The sequence below is a fragment of the Thamnophis sirtalis genome, unplaced genomic scaffold (genome assembly GCF_051295495.1).
Source record: "Thamnophis sirtalis isolate CommonGarterSnake01/CBP01778 unplaced genomic scaffold, rThaSir2_p1.2 scaffold_2, whole genome shotgun sequence".
NCBI lineage: Eukaryota > Metazoa > Chordata > Lepidosauria > Squamata > Natricidae > Thamnophis > Thamnophis sirtalis.
Genome location: NW_028261382.1, coordinates 31,828,636 through 31,851,970, shown reverse-complemented (window position 1 = coordinate 31,851,970; position 23,335 = coordinate 31,828,636). Strand labels below are relative to the sequence as shown.

Below are 23,335 nucleotides of genomic sequence, written 5' to 3'. Positions count from 1 at the left end.
TTTCCATACAGAGTTGAGACGATATCTTTGCTTGTCAAATGTAATTATAATACCAAATGGCACATCCCATCTATACTGTATCTGACGGTTTCTGAGTTCTTCCACTAGAAAAGCATAATCTCTCCTGGCTCTTAGCATTTGAGGTGGTATTTCTTTCAAGACAATCAAATTCTGGCCGCCAATTTAAAGCCTGGTGTTATAGGACTCTTGTAGTATCATGTTTCTGAACTCTCTTGTGGCAAAGTATATAACTACATCTCGGGGGAGTTGCTTCTGTTTTGCCGCCCAAGAATTAACGCGATAAATTTTATCGATCTGCCAGTCAAAGTTTGACCCCAGTCTTCCCACCAGACGGTCAAAAGCCTCTGAAAAAATCTGTTTCAAGTTCTCCTGTTTATCCTCACGCAACCCCCTGACTCTTAATGCGAGCTCCATCTGCCTGTACTGTATCATGATAATTTGTTTTTCAGCGTTTTCAACTTTTTGTTGCACCATCTCAGTTTGGGATGTCAAATTGGTATTAGCTTCATTAAGAACCTCTAGTTTATCTTCAATTCCAGAAACATGTTCTGTCAGTACAGTTACAAGTCCCAGCATATCATCATTTATTTTGACAATCCTAGTATCAAGTTTATCATATAAGTCCACTTTAAACTCTTTTAATTCGTCCTTTATCTCCTTTATCTCCCCTCTGAATTCTCTGAAGGTTTCCAAAAAAAAGTTCTTTCGTTAGCACATCTCCAGTAGGGGGCAGCTTTGTACCAGGTATCAGGGATGTGCTTCTAGGAGGCGGTTTCCCCCCAGGATTTAATTTTGATGCCATTATAAGTCTTATCTTCAAGCAATTAATCAAACTCTACTGGCTCGCTGTGCAGCTTACAAAGAGAGAAGAAAAAAGGGGGGGTATTAAATCACCCCTTTGTTAGCTCTTTAGGGTTTTTCAAAGGATTTCAAAAAAAAAAGGAAAAAAGGGCATTGTAATGAAGCAGCTCGGCATATTCAGCGCCATTTTGGACTTCTCTATATCAGAAATATATATTAGCAATGTTGATAAAAGGAAGGTCTTGTAAACTCTTCAGAGAAGTAAAACTAATTAATAAGAAACTGCTAGTCGGCTGTTCCTCCCTTTTTTTTAATAAGCTTCGTAGAACTTTGCAGAGAGCTTGCAGAAGGTTTCAAAAAATTAGCATTGTAACGAAACAGTTCAGCATATTCACCTCTGTTTTGAATGTCTCTATATTAGCAAGGAGTCTTTTAAAACTTTAAAAGTGAAACTAATTAGTGAAGATCTGTTGGCCGACTGTGAAGCGAAATTCACTCCCTTTCTTTCTTTGAAGTTTTGAAACTCCATATAATTAGATAAACAATGTTAGTCAGCAATTCAACTGACTCGTCGCCATTGTAGACAGCTCTTTAAGTAGATGAAATAATGGAAGAGGATCTTGTAGCATGGAAGCTAGATTTAAATAAACAATTAATGCTCTCGCATACAAATTCTGCTCGTTTTGAAATCAGATAATTCAATCTTTGAACTGAGTGGGAGGGAAGCTTACTTGGGGCTGCAAGGCAGCTGGAGATTTCCAGCACGGAGCAGTTCTGCCTTCAGCTGGCCCCCCTTCTCTTCACAGACACAGAAGCTGCAAAGATCAGAAAGGCATTTGCTTGACAAAACTTCTCTCCTTTCCCTTCTTTTCCCGAAGAGGAAGGTGTCTGTCAGATGTCTGATAGATGATCATCTTAACAGATAACGCCACTGGTAATACGGGAGCAGCTGTGTTTAGCTGCTACCATCAGTAAGTCGCGCCCAGGAAACTCTTCTTTATCTTTTAATGTCAGTGTTAATTTGTCCATCTCTGCACAATCCAAAGTTTTTTTAATCACTAATTCATCCGAGGGGGTGTTATTTTGTTTCCAGCATTGGGCAAATGCTATTCTAGCTGGAGTTAGCAGATGGGTTAATATGTACTTAATTTTCTTTGTATATTTCCCTTTGATTATTCCCAGTAGAAAGATTTCGGGTTTGTATTTTATCTGTTCTCCTGTAATTTCTTGCACCCATTTCCAAATTTTTGCCCAATATTTTTGTGTTTCCGGGCAGGTCCACCATATGTGATAATAAGTCCCTTGTACTTTTTTACACTTCCAGCAGGTCGGCTTCATGTTTGGGTACATTTTAGCCAATCTTGTTGGTGATAAATGCCAATGATAAAACATTTTGTATATATTTTCTTTAAGTGCTGCTGATCGTGTTAGTTTATAATTTGTGTTCCAAATTCTTTCCCAATCCACTAGATCTATATTGTGTCCAAAGTTTTTGGCCCACGCTATCATGCAACCTTTAACTTTTTCTTCTTCTAATGTTACTTCTAATAAATATTTGTAAATTTTTGTTATGAATTTATTTCCCGGGCAAATTAAAATTTGCATGAGGAGTTCTTATGTGCACTATCTTTGCCAACCAGCACCACAGGAGCAGAACTGTTCAAGTCACCGGATGTTTATATAGCAGGACAACTAAAATGGTCCTTTTGTGTCGGCATACGCACAGACGGAGCTGCTCCCAAGACCTGTCTGGTTTAACTGCTCGGATTAAGGAGGTTGCACCTGAGAGTTAATCTACACAGTTTCATTCACACGGAAATGCTGGCAAGCCGAAAAATGTCACCAGAATTTAACAGTGTATTGATTGATGTTGTTAAAGTTATTAACCACATCAAAGCACACACCCTTAACTCACGCCTGTTTGAGCAGCTTTGTGCCAAGACCCACGAACTGGTAAGGAATGGATCCGCGACCCATTTGTCAACAAACCAGGCGAATCTAGCATGTCTGTGCAAGAAGAAGATCAACCGCTGGAGATTGCAAAGGACAGCGGCCTTAAAACTATGTTCGAGACCACAAATCTGCCAGTGTTCTGGATTAAAGTCATGGCGGAATACCCTGAGATTGCCATCACAGCACTTAAAGCCCTATTGCCGTTTCCGACATCCTATCTGTGTGAAGCGGGGTTTTCTGCAGTGACAGCAACCAAAACGAAACAAATGGTAAAAGAGAATTTGACAACTAGACAGATTCTTTGGGTATTAAAAGTTTCTTTACCATGTGGAATGGGAAAAAGGAATGATTACCTTTAAGATTAGTTGTTCTGTTTGCTTCACGGAACTAAAACAAATGAAACAGGATATTTGTACCAATACCCCCTGTGGGGAGGTAAACGAGTAATGAATGTCATGTTTCTGTTTTGGGAGATTGTGTACGAGGTCTACACGACACAGGAAAGGGGTCTACGTGACATAGGAAGGCCAGGTATTTGGGGGATGATCGATAAGTTGTCAAAGAGTATAAAAGACTGTACACAACTGCCATTCGGGGTTCAGGTTTTGCTCCTGAACCTTTGCGCAAGTAAACCTTTCCCTTTGACAAAGAGCTGGTCTTGTCTCATTTTCTGCAACAACGGAATAAACTGGGCATAAGCAACACACTTCGGGTGTCATTGTCTCCTATTACCCTCAGGTGGAACCATCTCGTTCAGTGGTGGGTTTCAAAAATTGTTGGAACCTACTCTGTGGGTGTGGCCTCCTTTGTGGGAGTGGCTTGCCACCCATGTGACCAGATGGGAGTGGCTTGCTGCCCATGTGACCGGATGGGAGTGGCTTGTGCCCATGTGACTGGATATGAAATTATGAATTAGTACTTAGGTCGGTCCAAGTAGCTATTCAGAAGTTAGTGGTTAGAAGCAATCATAAAGCAAGGTATGGAATTAAAACCAGAAATATTTTGTTGGCTATTTGAAAGGGAGTATAATATATATTTAATTTTACACATGTTAGCAGCTGCTGGAATTGTGTTTGCACAATAGTGGAAAAACAGAGATATGTAAATGAATAAATATTACAATGTGCAGGAATAAATAAATTGACAATTAAAATCAAGAAGGCTTTGAATACTTTTTCACGTGGGATTGGTTTTAGCAATTGCCAACTAATGGAAACAGAAATTAGAAATCCAAAAGTATGAAAGAAAAGACCAATTATATAAGGAAAGGTCCCTAAAATGTATAAGGAAATATTACTAGATCATTATTAATGCGTAGATAACTGCGGGACATTACACGCCCACCAGTGGTGGGTTTCAAATTTTTTTGGAACTTCTTCTGTAGGTGTGGCCTGCTTTCCGGGTGGAACCTCTTCTAACTGGTTCGGTAGATGTGATGAACCGGTTCTACCGAATAGGTGCGAACTGGTAGGAACCCACCTCTGGTCTCGTTGCAAAGAAACAAGCTCAGGGTTCTCATTGATTTAGCATTCTAGTGAGTTAAAATGTTAAATCCCTTTATATTCATTTTTTGGTGTAACTGTAATTTTATTTTGAAGGCATGTTTAAAGACAATTAAATTAAAATTATTAAATCAAAACAATCTGAAATATAAACAATCAACCCCCCCCCCCAGCAGGCCGCGGTAAAATTATCAAACGTTGACTGGTCTGTGGCGATAAAAAGGTTGGGGACCACTGATCTAGTCCAACCCCTCTGCTCAAGCAGGAGACCCTGCACCATTCTGACAGAGGGCAGTCCGGTCTCTTCTTGAAAGCTTCCAGGGATGAAGCTCCCACAACTTCTGTTCCATGGATTCGTTGTTCTCACCGTCAGGAAATTCCTCCTTATTTCTAGATTGAATCAATCAATCAGTCCAGAATCAGGCTGGAAGGGAGCATCAAGGGATGAAGCTCCCACAACTTCTGAAGGCAACTTCTGTTCCATGGGTTTGTTGTTCTCACGGTCAGAAAATTCCTTATTTCTAGGTTGACCAATCAATCAATCAGAATAGAGCTGGAAGGGACCTTGTAAATCATCTATTCCAACCCCCTGCCCAAGCAGGAGACCCCACACCATTTCTGACAGAGGGCAGTCCAGTCTCTTCTTGAAAGCCTCCAGGGATGAAGCTCCCACAACCTCTGAAGGCAACTTCTGTTCCATGGGTTGATTGTTCTCACTGTCAGGAAATTCCTCCTTATTTCCAGGTTGAATCTCTCCTTGGTCAGTTTCCATCTGTTGTTCCTTGTCTGGCCTTGAGGTGCTTTGGAAAATAGCTTGACACCCCCCCCTCCTCTCTGTGGCAGCCCCTCAAATATTGGAAGATGCTCTCCTGTCTCCCCTGGTCCTTCTCTTCCCTAGACTATCCAGGCCCAGTTCCTGCAAATACGTTTTAGTCTCCAGTCCCCTAATCATCCTGGTTGCTCTTCTCTGCACTTTTTCTCCAGTTTCAACATCTTTTTTATAGTGTGGTGACCAAAACAGGATGCAGTACTCTAGCTGTGGTCTTACTAAGGCTTTATAGAGTGGTGTTAGTACCTCCCTTGATCTTGATTGTATCCCTCTGTTAATGCAGCTAAGGATTGTGTTGGCTTTTTTGGCTGTCGCTGCACATGGCTGGCTCATGTTTAGTTGGTTGTCCGCTAAGACTCCAAGATCCCTCTCACAGTTACTGCTATTAAGCCTGGTTTCAACCAGTCTACATGTGTCCTTCTGATTTTTCTTACCTAAGTGTAGGACTTGAATTCTCTTATGGTTCCATGACTCCATGGTTGTATGGTTCCATAGTTCTATGATTCCATAGACCAGTGTTTCTCAACCTTGGCAACTTGAAGATGTCTGGACTTCAAGTCCCAGAATTCCCCAGCCAGCGAATGCTGGCTGGGGAATTCTGGGACTTGAAGTCCAGACATCTTCAAGTTGCCAAGGTTGAGAAACACTGCCATAGACCATTAAAACAACCAGAAATGGCGATTGGATTGTGGTTCATTTTTTCCCAATGCTTCCTGACTACACTTACTTGCACTGTTTCACAATGACTTCCCCTCAGCAAGTTAAGCAAAGCTGTCACCTCCTCCTCATTCTTCCTTCCAGTGGTTTTTCTCTTTTAGCTTGACAAGTGGACTATTTCCTGGTGAGCCAGGTGTATCTATATTCAATTATTATTATTGTTATTGTTATTATCATCATCATCAATATTGGTTGCAAGTCTGTTTCTTTGTTTTTAAATAGACGCATGTGAGCCATTCTCCGGGGTATTTCCCTTTATTACTCTTTTATTTACTCTAAACTTACCAGCTTTATTTTGAAACTGAGAGTCAGAGAGAATAATACGCTGTCCGATAATACACAGCAAATGGAACGAATTTAGTATCGGCAAAGGAGTTGATTCGAATCCAGTCAGTTTAGTTCATTTTGTAAAAAGCTCACAAAATGCAGCCCTTCGTTTGCATTCTAAACATGGAGAAAGCAGAATCATGTACGGTTTTTTTCAAGATTATAAGTAAAACCTTTTTATTTTTTTATTTTTATTTTTTTGAGCTATACTTGTAGCTTGAAACAATCTCCGAATCCAATAATCATACCATGAAATCAGACTTGTTCATTTTCTACCCTCACAAAGTCTATTTGCTTTGTTCCTGGTCTGCCTTTTGAGCTGGAGAATTATAGAAATAGTACTGTCTCTGCCCCCCCTCTGTCTCCCTCTCTCTGTTTCTCTCTCTCATTCTCTCTGTCTCTCATTCTCTCTGTCTCTGCCTCTCTCTCTTATCCTCTCTCTCTCTTATTCTCTCTCTCTTTCATTCCCTCCTCTGTTTCTCTCATTCTCTCTGTCTCTCATTCTCTCTGTCTGTCTCTCTCTCTTATTCTCTCTCTCTCTCATTCCCCCCTCTCTGTTTCTCTCTCTCATTCTCTCTGTTTATGTGTTGTTCTTTGTCTGTCTGTCTGTCTGTCTGTCTGTCTCTCTCTCTCTCTCTCTCTCATTCTCTCTCTCTCTCATTCTCTCTGGCTCTCTCTCTCTATTATTCTCTCACTCTCTCTCTCTCTCTCATTCCCTCCTCTCTGTTTCTCTCTCTCATTCTCTCTCTCTCTCTCATTCTCTCTCTCATTCCCCCCTCTCTGTTTCTCTCTCATTCTCTCTGTGTATGTGCTGTTCTTTCTCTGTCTGTTTCTCTCTCTCTCTCTCTCTCTCTCATTCTCTCTGTTTCTCTCTCTCTTATTCTCTCTGTCTCTCCGTTCTCTCTCTGTCTCATTCCCCCTCTCTTTGTTTCTCTCTCTCATTCTCTCTGTCTTTCTCTATCTCTCACTCTCTGTCTCCGTCTCTCATTCTCTCTCTCTCTTTCTATGTCTCTCTTTCTGTCTCTCTCTCTCCCACCCCTTTCCCTCCCTCCCTTCCCCCACTCTCTCCCTACACCCACCCAACCACCCATCCACATATCGGAAAGAGGAAGGTTGAGAGTTCATAAGACTAATACTACATAAACAAAACTGTGACCGAATCTGGATGTTCTGCTTTAAATACCACAAAGCTCCTCCCAGAAGGGAACAGGGAAAATAAGTTGTGTAGAGGATGTGCACTGTGAAATTTCTCTGTGACATATGTGGGTATATGCATCTTTTGAGAACTGAATGCAACACAAATTCATTTTAATGTATGTGATTTAGTGTACCTTTATAGTGACAATAAAGATTCTATTCTATTCTATTCTATTCTATTCTATTCTTATTCTATTCCACTCCACTCCACTCCAAATTCTATTCCTATTCTGTGACATATATGTGGGTATATGAATCTTTTGAGAACTGAATGCAACAAAAATTCATTTTAATGTATGTCATTAGTGTACATTTATAGTGACAATAAAGATTCTATTCTATTCTATTCTATTCTATTCCACTCCAACTTCTATTCCTATTCTGTGACATATACGTGAGTATATGCATCTTTTGAGAACTGAATGCAACAAAAATTCATTTTAATGTATGTGATTAATGTACATTTATAGTACAATAAAGATTCTATTCTATTCCATTCCATTCCACTCCAAATTCTATTCCTATTCTGTGACATATATGTGGGTATATGAATCTTTTGAGAACTGAATGCAACAAAAATTCATTTTAATGTATGTCATTAGTGTACATTTATAGTGACAATAAAGATTCTATTCTATTCTATTCTATTCTATTCTATTCTATTCCACTCCAAATTCTATTCCTATTCTGTGACATATACGTGAGTATATGCATCTTTTGAGAACTGAATGCAACACAAATTCATTTTAATGTATGTCATTAGTGACAATAAAGATTCTATTCTATTCTATTCTATTCTATTCTATTCTATTCTATTCTATTCTATTCTATTCTATTCTATTCTATTCTATTCTATTCTTCCATTCCACTCCACTCCACTCCAAATTCTATTCCTATTCCTATTCTATGGTGCAAAAATTGCCAAGAGCCTAAACCTTGATCACAAGAGCATGGAGATGCTATGATGATTCTACCAGTTGTAAGTCATCTTTTTGCAGTCAAATGCTCACCGAATGAATGGTTGTAAGTAAGAGGAACTTACCTGTAACTCAGATTGAAAACCAGAGTTACATCCGAGTCCCTGTTAGTCTTGGGAATCTTAGATATTTGGGGAACGTGATAACTTTCTTCCAGCACTTGAGGAGGTGTCAGAGGAAGGAAGAGGGAATTGACTTATTCTCCTAAGCACCTAAGGGCAGGACTAGACCTGACAGGTGGAAAAATCCTTAAAGAGAGATCCAACCTAGAATTTAGGAGAAATTTCCTGATACGGGACTATTAATTAATGGAAGATTTGCCTCCAGGCACCGGGTGCTCCAACACTGGAGGGGTTCAAGAAGAGATTGGACAGCCATTTGTTTGGAATGGTACAGGTTTCCTGCTGGAGCACGGGGTTGGACTAGATGACCTCATTTTCCCACTTGCTATTCTGCATTTGGGGGGGGGGCTACTGACGGCTCATTTCTCAAAAGTGGAGTTGCAGTGCCATCTAGTGGCTCTGAATGGACATTTCCTCCCAATTCAAGGCAATTTGGCAAAATACAATAGTTACAGGTGAAATAATATTGGGTCACTCATGAATCCAATTCATTGTTTCTTGCAGACGTTTCATTGCCCAGTTAGGTAACCCAATCAGTGCTAGGTGTATTCTGTTGTGTTCTGATAAAGTCTACGGCTCAATTATTGTGCATGATTTTGGGATTATTGACTGGTTAAAACAAGAAATATAATACAAGTATTTAGAGATATGGTCTCTGTGGGTAGATTGAAAAAAAAATCATGCTCTGTTCACTTGGAGAAAATTCCTCCATTCATCTGGATGGAAGGCAATCGTAATAACCATGATCATGTGCATGAAAAGGTAGTGTAAGGAAAAACGCCCCCAAACCAGGATCAGAAATAATGGGTGTAAATTACAGCCCAATAAATTATGTTCAATAGAGCATTGCATAAACCAGCGGTTGTCACACTTAGCAACTTTGAGACTTCTGGACTTCAACTCCCAGAATTCCTCACCAAGTCACGCCATGCTGGCTGAGGACTTCTGGGAGTTGAAGTCCATAAGTCTGGCTGAGCACTTCTGGGAGTGGAAGTGATCTAATCTGGCAGAAGAACTCTGGAGTTGAAGTCCCCAAGTTTCAAAGTTGATAACTGCCTTCATTACTTAAGGGGCTATCACACTGAAGAGGGAATTGGAGATGGTTCTCCAACCTTGGCAACTTGTGGACTTCAAATACCAGAATCCCCAGCCAGCCATGAAGTCTTAGGGTTGAAATTCACATGTCCGGCTGAAGAATTCTGGGAGTTGAAGTCCACAAATCTGGTTGAGGAATTCTGGGTGTGGAAGTTTACAAACAAAGTCTTTAACTTGATAACTGTCTTCCAGTAATCAAATGGTTAAGAGGGAATTGACATTCCCCAAAGCACCTGAAAGCAGGACTAGAAATAAAAAGTGGGAAATCCTTAAAGGGAGATCTAACCTAGAACTAAGGAGAAATGTCCTGATTTGGGACAATATAAAGGTTTTGCCTCCAGAAGTTGTGGGTATTCCATCACTGGAGGTTTTCAGAAGAGACTGGGCAGTCATTTGTCTGGAATGGTATAGGGTTTCCTGCCTGAACAGGGGGTTGGACTGGATGACCTCCAAAGCTCCCTCCAACTCTGCTATTTTGTCTTTTTGTTACCGGTGGCTCATTTCTCAAAAGTGGGGTTGCACTGCCATCTAGTGTTCTGAACAGAAATGTCCCATTGAGGCAATTCGGCAAAAGATTATAGTTAACAGGTAGTGAAATAATAGTGGAATCACACATGAATCAAACATATTTTGATTTTAACCACCATCTAATGAAACCACAACAGCTGGATTTGGGTCCTCAGTAAATGTACCATCTCGGTGCTGCTTTTGCTACTGACGCAGTTCTGAACAACATCAGAAGTTTCACAGGAAAGTGATGTGAAGTGCTTATTGTGGCATCTTCAGTGCTCTCTGAGCTTGGTGGTTCATTGCAGGCGTTCATTACCCAGTTAGGCAACCTCATCAGTGCTAGGTGTAGTCATTCCCCGCTGTTGTGTGCTAATAAGCCTACGCCTCAATTCTTGTGTATGATTCAGGGATTATAGTTACAGATAATGAAGATGGTGAAATAATGGTGGGTCCCATTTGAGTTGACTCTCCAAACTTGGCAAACTTGTGAGCTTCAACTCCCAGAATTCCTCAGCCCACCATGAAGTCATGGAGTTGACTTGGACTTGGACTTCTGGGAATTGAAGTCCACCAGTCTGCCTGAGGACTTCTGGGAGTTGAAGTCCACCAGTCTGCCTGAGGACTTCTGGGAGTTGAAGTCCACCAGTCTGCCTGAGGACTTCTGGGAGTTGAAGTCCACCAGTCTGCCTGAGGACTTCTGGGAGTTGAAGTCCACCAGTCTGCCTGAGGACTTCTGGGAGTTGAAGTCCACTAATCTGGCTGAAGACTTCTGGGAGTTGAAGTCCACCAGTCTGCCTGAGGACCTCTGGGAGTTGAAGTCCACCAGTCTGCCTGAGGACTTCTGGGAGTTGAAGTCCACCAGTCTGCCTGAGGACTTTTGGGAGTTGAAGTCCACCAGTCTGCCTGAGGACTTCTGGGAGTTGAAGTCCACCAGTCTGCCTGAGGACTTCTGGGAGTTGAAGTTCACAAGTCTTAAAGTTGCCAAGAATTCTGGCACAAATGATTGATTGTTTGTCATATTCAGATTACCTGAATCCCAGAAAGTCTTCTGCTGAGCCTAGCAAGGCTTTCGAGCAGGGGTGTCAAACTCACAGCCCGTGGGCTGGATGCGTCACACACTGGCCACCCACACCCCTGCTTTACCAAAGTGGAAAAAAGTTGTGTTACATCACGTGATATCGTGTCATTGTGAGTTTGACACTCCTGATTTAGAGTCTTCGCAATACATCTGAGCATAACCCATGGGAAATACCCAAGAGGTCCCTCACAGTGGTAGTCTCCTAATCATCTTTCTTGCTCTTCTCTGCATTCTTTCTCCAGTTTCAACAACGTTGATTTTCCACTTAAATTAATCTTAAGAGTTCATCTATCTTAAGTGGAGGTAGTGACAGATTTTATTTCCCTGGCTCCAAGATTCACCGCAGATGTGGACTGCAGCCAAGGAATGAAAAGAGGCTTGCTCCTGGGGAGGAAAGCGATGGCAAATCTAGACAGCAGACTAAAAAGCAGAGACATCACCCTGCCAATCAAAAATGTGTCTAGTCAAGGCTGTGGTTTTCCCAGTTGCAATGGATGGCTGTGAAGGTTGGACCATAAGGAAGGCTGAGCACTGAAGAATGGAGGCCTTTGAACTCTGGTGCTGGAGAAGATTCTTGCAAGTCCCTTGGGACTGCAAGGCCATCCAACTGGGTCAGTCCTAGAGGAGATCAACCCTGGCTGCTCTTTAGAAGGCCAGATCCTGGAGAGGAAACTCAAAGACTTTGGCCACCCAAGGAGAAGGAAGGACTCCCTGGAGAAGAGCCTCATGCTGGGCAAAAGAAGAAGGGATGGCAGAGGAAGGAGGTGGCTGGATGGGTCACCAAAGCAGCCAGCGTGAGCTTAAATGGACTCCAGAGGAGGGTAGAGGACAGGAAGGCCTGGAGGAATGTTGTCCATGGGGTCACGATGGGTGGGACACAACTAACAACAACAACGTTTTAAGCTCATCCTTCCTTCTGCAACTTCTTAATGCTTTCTCCCTTAGGTTGTATTTCGAAGGATGCGAAGTCATTTGAACGATCCACAGTTCTCCTCCTTTCATGCGCCTTTCTGTCTTCTCCTTTCTCCTAAACAAGCTTCTGCTTGTTCAAATAATCTCAGCTAGAGTTTTAATTATGGCTAACCAGGTCCATTACACTTTTAGTCACCCACCGTTACATTGTTCTTCTCCAGATCCTGCAAATTTTCTCAGATTTCAGCCAGGGTTGGGGGCCGTTTCAGTGGATGAGGTGAACACTGGGAAACTTTAGAGCTGGGCCATGCTGTGGCCTCCAAGGAAGGCTATCGTTGTTTTAAAGAACCCCGAGAAACAAGAGAAGAATCCCCCGAGCCTCTCACTGTGCTGCCCGCCTCAATTCTTTGTTCATCTAAGCCCTTGCTTCACTGCCACCCCCTGTTAAAAAAAATTGGTGTTGGAAAGGCGGAGGAAGACAAAGTAAACTCTGCAAGTTGGAAATAGCCCAACTTCTTCCAAATGGCAGTAAGGAAGGGGAGGGGATGGCATTTTCTTCTAGTTCTCGTTCCCACCCCACCTCCCTATTTCTCTTGGCTTTGTTCAGTTGGAGACAGGGAAAGAGAGAGAGAGAGAGAGAGAAAGAAAGAAAGAAAAAGAAAGAAGAAAGAAAAAGAAGGAAGAAGAAAGATGAGGGAGGGAGGACAGGAGGAAGGAAGGAGAAAGAGGAGGGATGGAGAAAGGAGGGAAGGAGAAAGGAGGGAAAGAGAGAGGGAGAAAGGAATGAAGGAAGAAAGAGGTGGGGAAGGAAGGAAGAAGGAAGGAAGGAAGAAGGGAGGAGGGAAGGAGAGAGGAAGAACAGAATGAAGGAAGAAGAAAGAGGAGGGAGGGAGGACAGGAGGAAGGAAGGAGAAAGAGGAGGGAAGGAGGGATGGAGAAAGGAGGGAAGGAGAAAGGAGGGAAGGAGAAAGGAGGGAAAGAGGGAGGGAGAAAGGAATGAAGGAAGAAGGAAGAGGTGGGGGAAGGAAGGAGAGAGGAGGGAAGAAAGGAGGAAGAACAGAATGAAGGAAGAAGAAAGAGGAGGGAAGGACGACAGGAGGAAGGAAGGAGAAAGAGGAGGAAGGAGGGATGGAGAAAGGAGGGAAGGAAAAAGGAGGGAAGGAGAAAGGAGGGAAAGAGGGAGGGAGAAAGGAATGAAGAAAGAAGGAAGAAGTGGGGGAAGGAAGGAAGAGAGAGGGAGGAAAGAAGGGAGGAAGAACGGAAGGAAGGAAGAAGAAGAGGAGGGAGGGATGATAGGAGGAAGGAAGGAGAAAGAGGAGGGAAGGAGGGATGGAGAAAGGAGAGGAGAAAGGAGGGAAGGAGAAAGGAGGGAGGGAGAAAGGAATGAAGGAAGAAGAAAGAAGAGGGAAGGAAGGAGGGAGAAAGGAAGGAAGGAAGAAAAAAAGAGGAGGGAGGAGGAAGGAAAGGAAAGAAGGAGCCATAGTCCAAGAGACAATTAAAGCTTCTGCTTCATGTCCGAGTGAAACCAGTGTTTTGAATCAAAACTGATCTGCATCCATGTAATATACAAATACACACACACACACACACACACACACACACACACACACACACACAATTGCACTCCTATTCCAACACAACCTTGGCTTTGCCCACAAAAAGTACAACCCTGGGGCAAAAAACAACAACTCAGAAATGTCTATAAAAGTAAACTTGTGCTTTTATTTATTAATTAAAAAAATTACAATCAAGACACCGTCCCGTTGGGTTTCCGAAAGCTGGGCTTCTCTATTTTTTTTTCTTTTTCTTTTTACAAAATGACACAAACTTAGCTTATTATTATAATCTTCCTTTCCCCCCTCCACCCCCATTTATATTAATAATATTAATTTTTAGGCTGAACCGTTTCCTCCTGTTTTCTGCGACGGAGAAATAGACGGACGGACGGACGGATGAAGGGATGAGGTGAAGAGAGATTCCAGAGAGTTTGGAATGGACACAAAGACGGTTGTGTGAGTGGGTCTTTCATTGTGGCTGGTTTGTTAAGTGAGGAGAGAGGGGGGGGAAGAGAGAAATCCTTCCCTTCTGCAGCTCCTGTTCCTCTGAGCCACCCAGAAAAGTTTCAAGTCAACAAAAGCCCTCCAAGAGAGAGAGAGAGAGAGAAGGAAAAAAACTGTATAGAAATATATTCCTCCCTCCCTCCCTCCCCTCTCCAGATTATCTTCTTTGGTGCAAAGAAAGCCATCTATGGACAAGGAAAAAGAATGCTCCTCTGAGCATGTGCTACGTTTTGAATACGGCTTTCCCACCCCCAGCCCACCCCACGAAAAGAAGAAGAAGAAAGAAACTGGTCAAAGGGAGCCAAAGTGGGCTCTCAAACAACACAAATGCTTTGGTACACGTTCCCAGCTTCGTCGCCAATCTCTCTCGTTCTCTCTCTCTCTCGTTCTCTCTCTTCTCAATTTTTCTTGGGTTGGGTTGGGAGAAAGGCTCTTCTTTTTATTATTATTATTATTTCCACCCTTTTGTTCCGTTTTTCTCGGTCGAGGCCAAAAAGAAAAAAGGAAAAGGAAAAGGAAAAAGAAGAAAGATCCTTTATGCTCTCTTCTGCCTTCCTTCCAAATTCCTAAAACTGGAAGGCCGTAGCTTCATCTCCGCGAAGGGAATGGAATGCTCGTGGCCTTTCCAATGGAACCAGTTGACGCCCTGCAAAATGCAAAAGAGATAAGGTGAGGTTGGAGGAAGGGATGGTTGGTCAGACCAGGAGCACGGCGGGGAGGGAATGGGGCATCTCATCACAGCCAACTTGCTGCAGCCAACTCCCCATGGCTAACTCACCAAGGTCAATTAACCATCAACTCCCCATGGCCAACTCCCCATGGCCAACTTACCATGGCCAACACACCATGGCCAATTAACCATGGCCAACTTGCCATGGCCAGTTAACCATGGCCAACTCCCCATGGCCAATTAACCATGGCCACTTGCCATGGCCAGTTAACCATGGCCAACTCCCCATGGCAAATTAACCATGGCCAACTCCCCATGGCCAATTAACCATGGCCCAACTCCCCATGGCCAATTAACCATGGCCAACTTGCCCATGGCCAGTTAACCATGGCCAACACACCATGGCCAATTAACCATGGCCAACTTGCCATGGCCAGTTAACCATGGCCAAACTCCCCATGGCCAGTTAACCATGGCCAACTCCCCATGGCAATTAACCATGGCCAACTTGCTAATGGCCAGTTAACCATGGCCAACACACCATGGCCAATTAACATGGCCAACTTGCCATGGCCAACACACCATGGCCAACTCACCACAGCCAACTTGCCACAGCCAATTAACCATGGCCAACTCCTCATGGCCAGTTAACCATGGCCAACACACCACGGCCATTTTAACCATGGCCAACCTGCCATGGCCAACTTCCCATGGCCAACTCCCCACGGCCAAACTTTCCATGGCCGCCAACTCCCCATGGCCAACTCGCAACAGCCAAAACATCACGGCCAACTCACTGCAGGAAAACTCGCCATGGGACACTTTACCAATTCTATTTAATGACTTAATTTTGAATAGAAATTAGTTTAACTTTTGCCATTTACATTTCATTCCGTCCTTCCTTTCTTGAATGATTGTATTCCACCAATTCTTTGATATGAGTGTAACTCTGCAGGACAACCGCGAGTTGGTCACGGCAAGTTGGCTGAAGCTAGTAAGCCTTGGTGAGTGATGTGGAGACTTTATTTATTTATGTATTTATTTATTTATTTATTTGTTTGTTTGTTTGTTTGTTTGTTTGTTTGTCTTGTATGCCGCCCACTCCCGGAGGACTCCGGGCGGCTCACAAAAGACAAGGGAAAGGGGGGAACGAGACAAAGACAACATATTAAAAACAAAACCAACATTCACAATTTCTGTGGAGGTAGATGCTTCTCAGCTCCCCCCAGCCTGCTGGAACAGCCAGGACTTGGTGGCTTTGCGGAAGGCCGGGAGGGTAGTAAGGGTCCGGATCTCAACAAGGAGCTCGTTCCAGAGGGCCGGAGCTGCAACAGAGAAGGCCCTCCCCCGGGGAGTCACCAGCCGACATTGGCTGGCAGATGGAATCCGGAGGAGACCCAACCTGTGCGATCTAATTGGTCTGAGAGAGGTAATCGGCAGGAGGCGGTCTCTCAGGTACCCAGGTCCGATGCCATGTAGGGCTTTATAGGTAGCGACCAGCACTTGAAGCGGATTCGGAGACTAATAGGTAGCCAGTGCAGCTCGCGGAGGATAGGTGTGACGTGGGTATACCTTGGTGCACCCACAATCGCTCGCGCGGCTGCGTTCTGGACTTTGATGATCTCTGAGCTTTGGTTGTTTTTCTTGAAGACAATGCTAGGGAACGACTTCTAGGCTAATGGATGGAAATGGACTCATCCAGAACAACTTACCTGGCTGTGACTGTTGTCTCCGTACCGACCCATAAGGTTGACCCGATGGCAGTTTTTGTACCAGAATGCCCCTTTGTATGATAAGGCACAATTTGTAATGGCAGAGTCATTGTCCTTGTCAAAGGTGGAGAACGAGCGTCCGTTGTGGTAACCCATGGAATCGCCTGTATGACAGGAAGAGGAGAATGTTTTTGACACACAAATAAGGATAGTCATCTGTTGTGGTCCAGCAGGAGCCGTTGGAGCTGCCACCAGACTCTGACAGCGAGGGGCCCTATGAGTTGGCTCTGGAGGATGTGGAGGACCCTGGACAGGGTTCCGACTCCAAGCAGGGTGCAGAGAGGCTGGTTGGCCACCAGGAGGCGCCTGAGCCTTGGACCAATGGGGAGGAGACAAGGGAGAGTGAGCCGGACGCCAGCAGTGAGTTGTTCCTGGATGCCCAGCACCGAAGAGCTAATAGGCGTAAGGAACAGTTGCGCAGTTATAGGAGGTAATTGCACTCTGCTGGTGGTCATTAGGCTCCTCTCCAGACTATAAAAGGACTGCTTGTGCACACGCCCCTCTTGCAGAAGTCAATGCAGGAATTAATATCGGAGAACATTATTATGAGCTTGGCAGGCTGGATAGCTGCCAAGCCTTATCTGTGCTGGATTGCTGCCAAGGACCTGTCTGTCTGTTAATTAAATGCCATAACTTATCTTTGGCTTGGTGTGTTGGTGTGGGACAAAGGGGTCAGAACAGTAATCTATTAAGGTCCTTACTATTGCTATTAGGTCATGGAGCACTGGGTTTTCAAACCAAGAGACAGAAGTAGCTAGCAGAAGAGAATATTTGAAGCTCAGGGTTCCCCACAGATGTTTCATTGGCCAGCTAAGTAACATCATCAATGCCAGAAGGAAGTGGGGCTTACAGAGAGAAGTGGTGGTGGTGGTGGTGGTGGTGGTGGTGGTGGTGGTGGTAGTAGTAGTAGTAGTAGTAGTAGTAGTAGTAGTAAGAGGAGGAAGACTGTGGGGTCTTTGGTGCTTTCTGGGATTGGTGGTAACATCACCAGTGCTGATGATGCACTGGTGGGACACTGATGATGTTACCTACTTGGGTTATGAAATGTTTACAAGAAAACAACCAAGCTCAGAGAGCACGGAGGACACCAGAGAAATAGCTGACAATCCTTCTTTTCACCGAACAAAGAGAAAGATCTACCTGCATCACCACTGTAGCCATCCACTTTCAGCCGATAGCGTGTCCTGGCATCCCCCACCGTGAACTTGTTGTAGAGAGCATAGGCTGTCTCGCCGTGATCGCGCAGATCCACCCTCAGCTCATACGGGCCTTGGGAAGTGATTTTGTGAAGCTTGTCCAACCCTACAAAAACAAAACGATGGGCATTTTTGTGTTAAAGGTAAATCTGCTACTCGTTCCTGACTCTAGGGGGGCGATGCTCATCTCTGTTTCAAAGCCGAAGAGCCAGCACTGTCCGAAGACGTCTCCGTGGTCATGTGGCCGGCATGACTCAACACCGAAGGTGCACGGAACGCTGTTCTCTTCCCACCAAAGGTGGTGCCTATTTTTCTACTTGCATTTTTACGTGCTTTCAAACTGCTAGGTTGGCAGAAACTGGGACAAGTAACGGGAGCTCACACCATTACGCGGCGCTATGGGTTCGAACCACCAAACTGCCGACTTTTTATGATCTACAAGCTCAGCATCTTAGCCACTGAGCCACCGCGTCCCTTATTTTATTTTAGCTTTTTTGTGTTACTTGTCTCCAACTAGTTGGAGTACTAATACCATGGTGGGAAACCTTATTGGATGTTACCCTTGTAGTGAAATATACAGGAGTTTGAAGTACTCCATATTTATTTAGAAGAACCAGCAAGTGACTCAATAAACTTTGTCATCACCTACCTAGCCAGAATTCATTGTTGGGATCTCCAAAACCACTCTCATAAGTCCTCCAATTCTGGTAGAAGTTAACATCGCCATTCTGCCTTCTCAAAAAGACCTAGGGAAATCCCAATGCAATCATGGTCATTTTAGAGGCTAGTAAACAGGATCTGAACAGGACAGTGGCAAGTACAAGTTATTTAACCCTCCTTAATATGGGTTCTTAATAGAAGAGAAGAGTAAAAGAGAAGAGAATAGAGAGTAGAAGAGAGTAGAAGAGAAGAGTAAAAGCGAAGAGAATACAGAGTACAGTAGAGTAGAAGAGTAAAAGAGGAGAATACAGAGTACAGTAGAGTAGAAGAGAAGAGTAAAAGAGAAGAGAATACAGTAGTGTAAGGAGTAAAAGAGAATACTGAGTAGAGTAGAGTAGAGTAGAGTAGAGTAGAAGAGTAAAAAAGAAGAGAATACAGAGTAGAGTAGAGTAGAGTAGAAGAGTAAAAAAGAAGAGAATACAGAGTAAATAGAGTAGAGTAGAAGAGTAAAAGAGAAGAATAGAGTAGAAGAGAAGAGTAGAAGAGAAGAAAAGAGAATACAGAGTAAGGAGTAAAAGAGAATACTGAGTAGAGTAGAATAGAATAGAATAGAATAGAATAGAATAGAATAGAATATAGAGTAGAGTAGAGTAGAGTAGAGTAGAGTAGAGTAGAGTAGAGTAGAGTAGAGTAGAGTAGAGTAGAGTAGAGTATGGAATGGAGCTGGAGTGGACCTTGGAGGTCTTCAAATCCAGCCCTCTGCTCAAGCAGGAGACCCTCTATCACCATCTCAGACAAAAGTTCTAGTGATGAAGCGTGCACAATTTCTGAAGGCAACTTCCGTTCCACTGGTTAATTGTCCTCCCTGTTAGTGTTAGTATGTGGTAGTCGTTCCCGACTCTAGGGGGCAGTGCTCATCTCTGTTTCAAAGCCGAAGAGCCAGCGCTGTCCGAAGACGTCTCCGGAGTCATGTGGCCGGCATGACTCAACGCCCAAGGTGCACGGAACACTGTTCCCTTCCCACCAAAGGTGGTGCCTATTTTTCTACTTGCATTTTTAATGTGCTTTCCAACTGCTAGGTTGGCAGGAGCTGGGACAAGTCACGGGAGCTCCCTCCGTTACATGGGCGCTAGGGATTCGAACTGCTGAACTACCAACCTTTCTGATTGACAAGCTCGGCGTCTTAGCCGCTGAGCCAGTGCGTGCCAACCTTGCAGAGATCCAAAGATCCAACCCGACCTAAAGACTCTCCAGTATGGGTTTCATACACAGAGAAGAGAAGGAATGGCAGGGGTCCCTCTGAAGTGTGGGAGAAGCTTCTACCCTTTCTTCAACGCTTGAAGAAGGGAGGAAAAAAGCCAGGGAGAGAAATACGTACAATCCACCCGCCTCCGTCGGAACTCATGTCGCAGTAGACTTCCAGCGGCTGACTTTGGTTGCCGTTGAGATAGATGGTGTACAACCCAGAAGCGACTTCCCCATTCAGAAGAGCTTGGGAACAATCCTTGGGGTAAGGATAGAGAAGTCCAGCTGCAGAGGAAGGAAGGGAAGTCAGGGGATATTGCAAAGAGGGACTCTTGCATTCTCCTCCTCCTCCTCCTCCTCCTCCTCCTCCTCCTCCTCCTCCTCCTCCTCTTTTCCTTCTTAAGCCTTTTCCTCCTTTCTTCTTCCTCTTCTTCCATCTCCCCCTCTCCATTCTTCCTCCTCCTCCTTCCTTCTTCCTCTGCTTTCATCTCCCCATCTCCCTCTTTTCCTTCTTCCTCCTCCTCCTCCCTTCTTCCTCTTCTTCCATCTCCCTCCCTCTCTCCTCCTTTTTCCTTCTTCCTCCTCCTTCCTCCTTCCTCTTCTTCCATCTCCCTCTTTTCCTTCCTCCCCTCCTCCTTCCTTCTTCCTCTTCTTCCATCTCCCTTCCTCTTTCCTCTTCCTCCTTTTTCATTCTTCATTTTCATTCTTCTTCCTCTTTGTCTTCTTCCATCTCCCTCCCTCCCTCTCTCTCTCCTTCTGCTTCTGCTTTTTCTTCTTTTTCTTTCTTTCCTTTTCCTGCTTCTACTTCTTTTTCTTTTTCGTTTCTTCTTCCTCCAACTCCCTCTCCCTCTCCCTCCTCCTCTTTTCCTTCTTCTTTTTCCATCTCCTTCCCACTCTCCTCCTCCTTCTGCTTCTTCTTTTCCTTCTTTTCCTTCTTTTCCTTCTCCTTCCTACTTCTACTTCTCCTTCTTTTTCTTTTTCCTTTCTCCTTCTTCCTCCAACTCCTTCTCCCTCTCCCTCCTCCTTTTTTCCTTCTTCCTCCTCCTCCTCCTCCCATCTTCTTCCTCTTCTTCCATCTCCTCCCTCTCTCCTCCTCCTCCTTTTTCCTTATTCCTCTTTGTTTTCTTCCATCTCCCTCCCTCTCTCCTCCTCCTTCTGATTTTCCTTCTTTTTCTTTCTTCTCCTTTCTATTCCTGATTCTACTTCTTTTTCTTTCTTCTTCCTCTTCCTCCCTCTCCCTCTCCTCCCTCCTCCTTTTCCTTCTACCCCCTCCTCCCTATTGATATCTCAGTCTCTTCCCTCGCTTCACACAATCTTTGCATTGCAACCATTAGGATGTGATTTTTTTTTTAAAAAAAGAAAGAAAGCTAGACATGGGGGATGCAGTCAAACATGGGGGGTGTAAAATGCTGTTCTGTCCCTCCTGGATATTTTAATTCCTTTGACTCTTCTCCAAGCATCTCCTGGCCCATTATGAAAGTATGTTATGCATCTGTTGTCCTTTTGCAAACCGTGATCTAAAGGCCAATGGGGAAATGGGAGGCTTGGCTTTGCATAATGTTTGCCTCTCTCTCTCCCAGGGGCGCAAAATCTTTCTCCCTGTGCAGCACAATAGTCATAGAAAAAGAAGGAGTTGCATTCTATCACACCCTACTCATTCAGTGGCTGCCAAGAGGCTCTTGAAAAGCAAATTTCATTTCAGCTCATTGTCTTCTATCTTCTCCTCCCTTGCTTCTTTTTTGTTTTCAATTTAGCCTTCTTCCTCTCTTCCCCCTATTGCCCTTCCTTCCTTCCTTCCTTCCTTCCTTCCTTCCTTCCTTCCTTCCTTCCTCCTTCCTTTCCTTTCCTTTCCTTTCCTCCTTCCTTCCGTCCTTCTTTCCTTGCCATAGTGGCACAATAGTTAGAATGCAGTATTGCAGGCTAACTCTGCCCACTGCCAGCAGTTCAATCCTGACCAGCTCCAGGTTGTCTCAGCCTTTCTTCCTTCCGAGGTGGGTCAAATGAGGACCCAGATTGTTGGGGGCCAAGAGGCTGGCTCTGTAAACCACTGTAAAAGTGGGCTGTAAAAGCCCTGTGAAGTGGTATATAAGTCTAAGGGCTTCCTTCCTTCCTTCCTTCCTTCCTTCCTTCCTTCCTTCCTTCCTTCCTTCCCCCTTTCCTTTCCTCCTTCCTTCCTTCCTTCCTTCTTTCCTTGCCATGGTGGCGCAATGGTTAGAATGCAGTATTGCTGGCTCTGTAAACCGCTTAGAGAGGGCTGTAAAAGCCCTGCGAAGTGGTCTATAAGTCTATGTGCTATTTCTATTGTCCAAGCATTTCATGTGAATGTACCGCATCTAAAATGTCTCCTGTATGCCTGATCTAATCACTAACAGATATAATTTGTTTGGAGTTAATCAAAATACACAGATCTGTGAAAATAACTGCATAATTCCCTTTTTTCAGTGCAGCGGAAACTCCAGACGGTTTCTGCCATTCCCCATATAACTGCATCGAAAGGAACGTGGATATGCCTTTCTTTGGAAATGCTCGTCCCTTACTTGTGGTGAACGTGGTTTGGATGAAGTTGCTTCTCAACGTGTGGAGCAGGGCCTGCAGCTTTGCCGTGTACAAAGTGGAGGAGCTCAAGTCTGCCAAGTTGTAAGAAGTCGATTCTGGCCCCAGGACCACTTCCTGCCGGAGAAATAAAAGCAGGAGACAAAATAAAATAAAATAAAATAAAATAAAATAAAATAAAATAAAAACAGAATGAAGATGGACGCTGGTTGGATCATTCACGCACATTCATGCAACCGTTCCGAAGGCGGATGAAAAATCAGCGCTGTGATTTTTCTCCCAGGTTTACTTCGTTCCCATCCTTGGATCTGGAACGGTGCTTGTACAAGCCGAGGTGGTGCAAGTAGTTAGAGTGCAGTACTTCAGGCGACTTCAGCTGACTGCTAGCTGCAGTTTGGCAGTTCAAATCCCACCAGAGTCAAGGTTGACTCAGCCTTTTGTCTTTCTGAGGTGGGTCAAATGAAGACCCAGATTGTTGGGGGCAAGAGGCTGACTCTGTAAACTGCTTATAGTAGGCAGTAAAAGCACTGTGAAGTGGTATATAGGTCTAAGTGCTATTGCTATTGATCTGTCCATCCGTCCATCCATCCATCCATCCATCCATCCATCCATCCATCCATCCATCCATCCATCCATCCATCCATCCATCCATCCATCCATCCATCCATCCATGTATCTATCTACCTACCTACCGTGGTGGCATGGTGGTTAGAATGCAGTATTGCAGCCTAGTTCTGCCCACTGCCAGCAGTTTGATCTTGACCAACTCAAGGTTGACTCAGTCTTCCATCCTTCCGAGGTGGGTAAAATGAGGACCCAGATCGTCAGGGGCAAGAAGCTGATTCTGCAAACCGCTTATAGTAGGCAGTAAAAGCACTGTCAAGCGGTATATAGGTCTAACTGCTATTGCTATTGATCTGTCTGCCTGTCTATCCATCCGTCCATCCATCCGTCCGTCCATCCACCCACCCACCCACCCACCCACCCACCCACCCACCCACCCACCCACCCATCTATCTATCTATCTATCTATCTATCTATCTATCTATCTATCTACTGTGGTAGCATGATGGTTAGAATGCAGTATTGCAGCCTAATTCTGCCCACTACCAGCAGTTCGATCCTGACCAACTCAAAG

General features: G+C 44.2%; 1 protein-coding gene across 4 annotated transcripts in view; it reads right to left on the bottom strand.

The window, feature by feature from the left end:
• Nucleotides 1-13,743: 13,743 nt before the first annotated feature.
• TNC (tenascin C) overlaps nt 13,744-23,335 on the bottom strand; it is a 54,755-nt gene continuing 45,163 nt past the window's right edge. For all 4 annotated transcript variants that reach the window (XM_087704652.1, XM_087704653.1, XM_087704654.1 and 1 more), the window contains 6 exons: nt 22,182-22,314; nt 19,778-19,929; nt 18,389-18,485; nt 17,684-17,845; nt 16,484-16,647; nt 13,744-14,747 (listed from right to left, as the gene is read on the bottom strand). In XM_087704652.1, the coding sequence (XP_087560778.1) occupies nt 14,637-14,747; nt 16,484-16,647; nt 17,684-17,845; nt 18,389-18,485; nt 19,778-19,929; nt 22,182-22,314 (819 nt within the window). In that variant the 3' untranslated portion in view covers nt 13,744-14,636. The remainder of the gene's footprint in view (nt 14,748-16,483; nt 16,648-17,683; nt 17,846-18,388; nt 18,486-19,777; nt 19,930-22,181; nt 22,315-23,335) is intronic.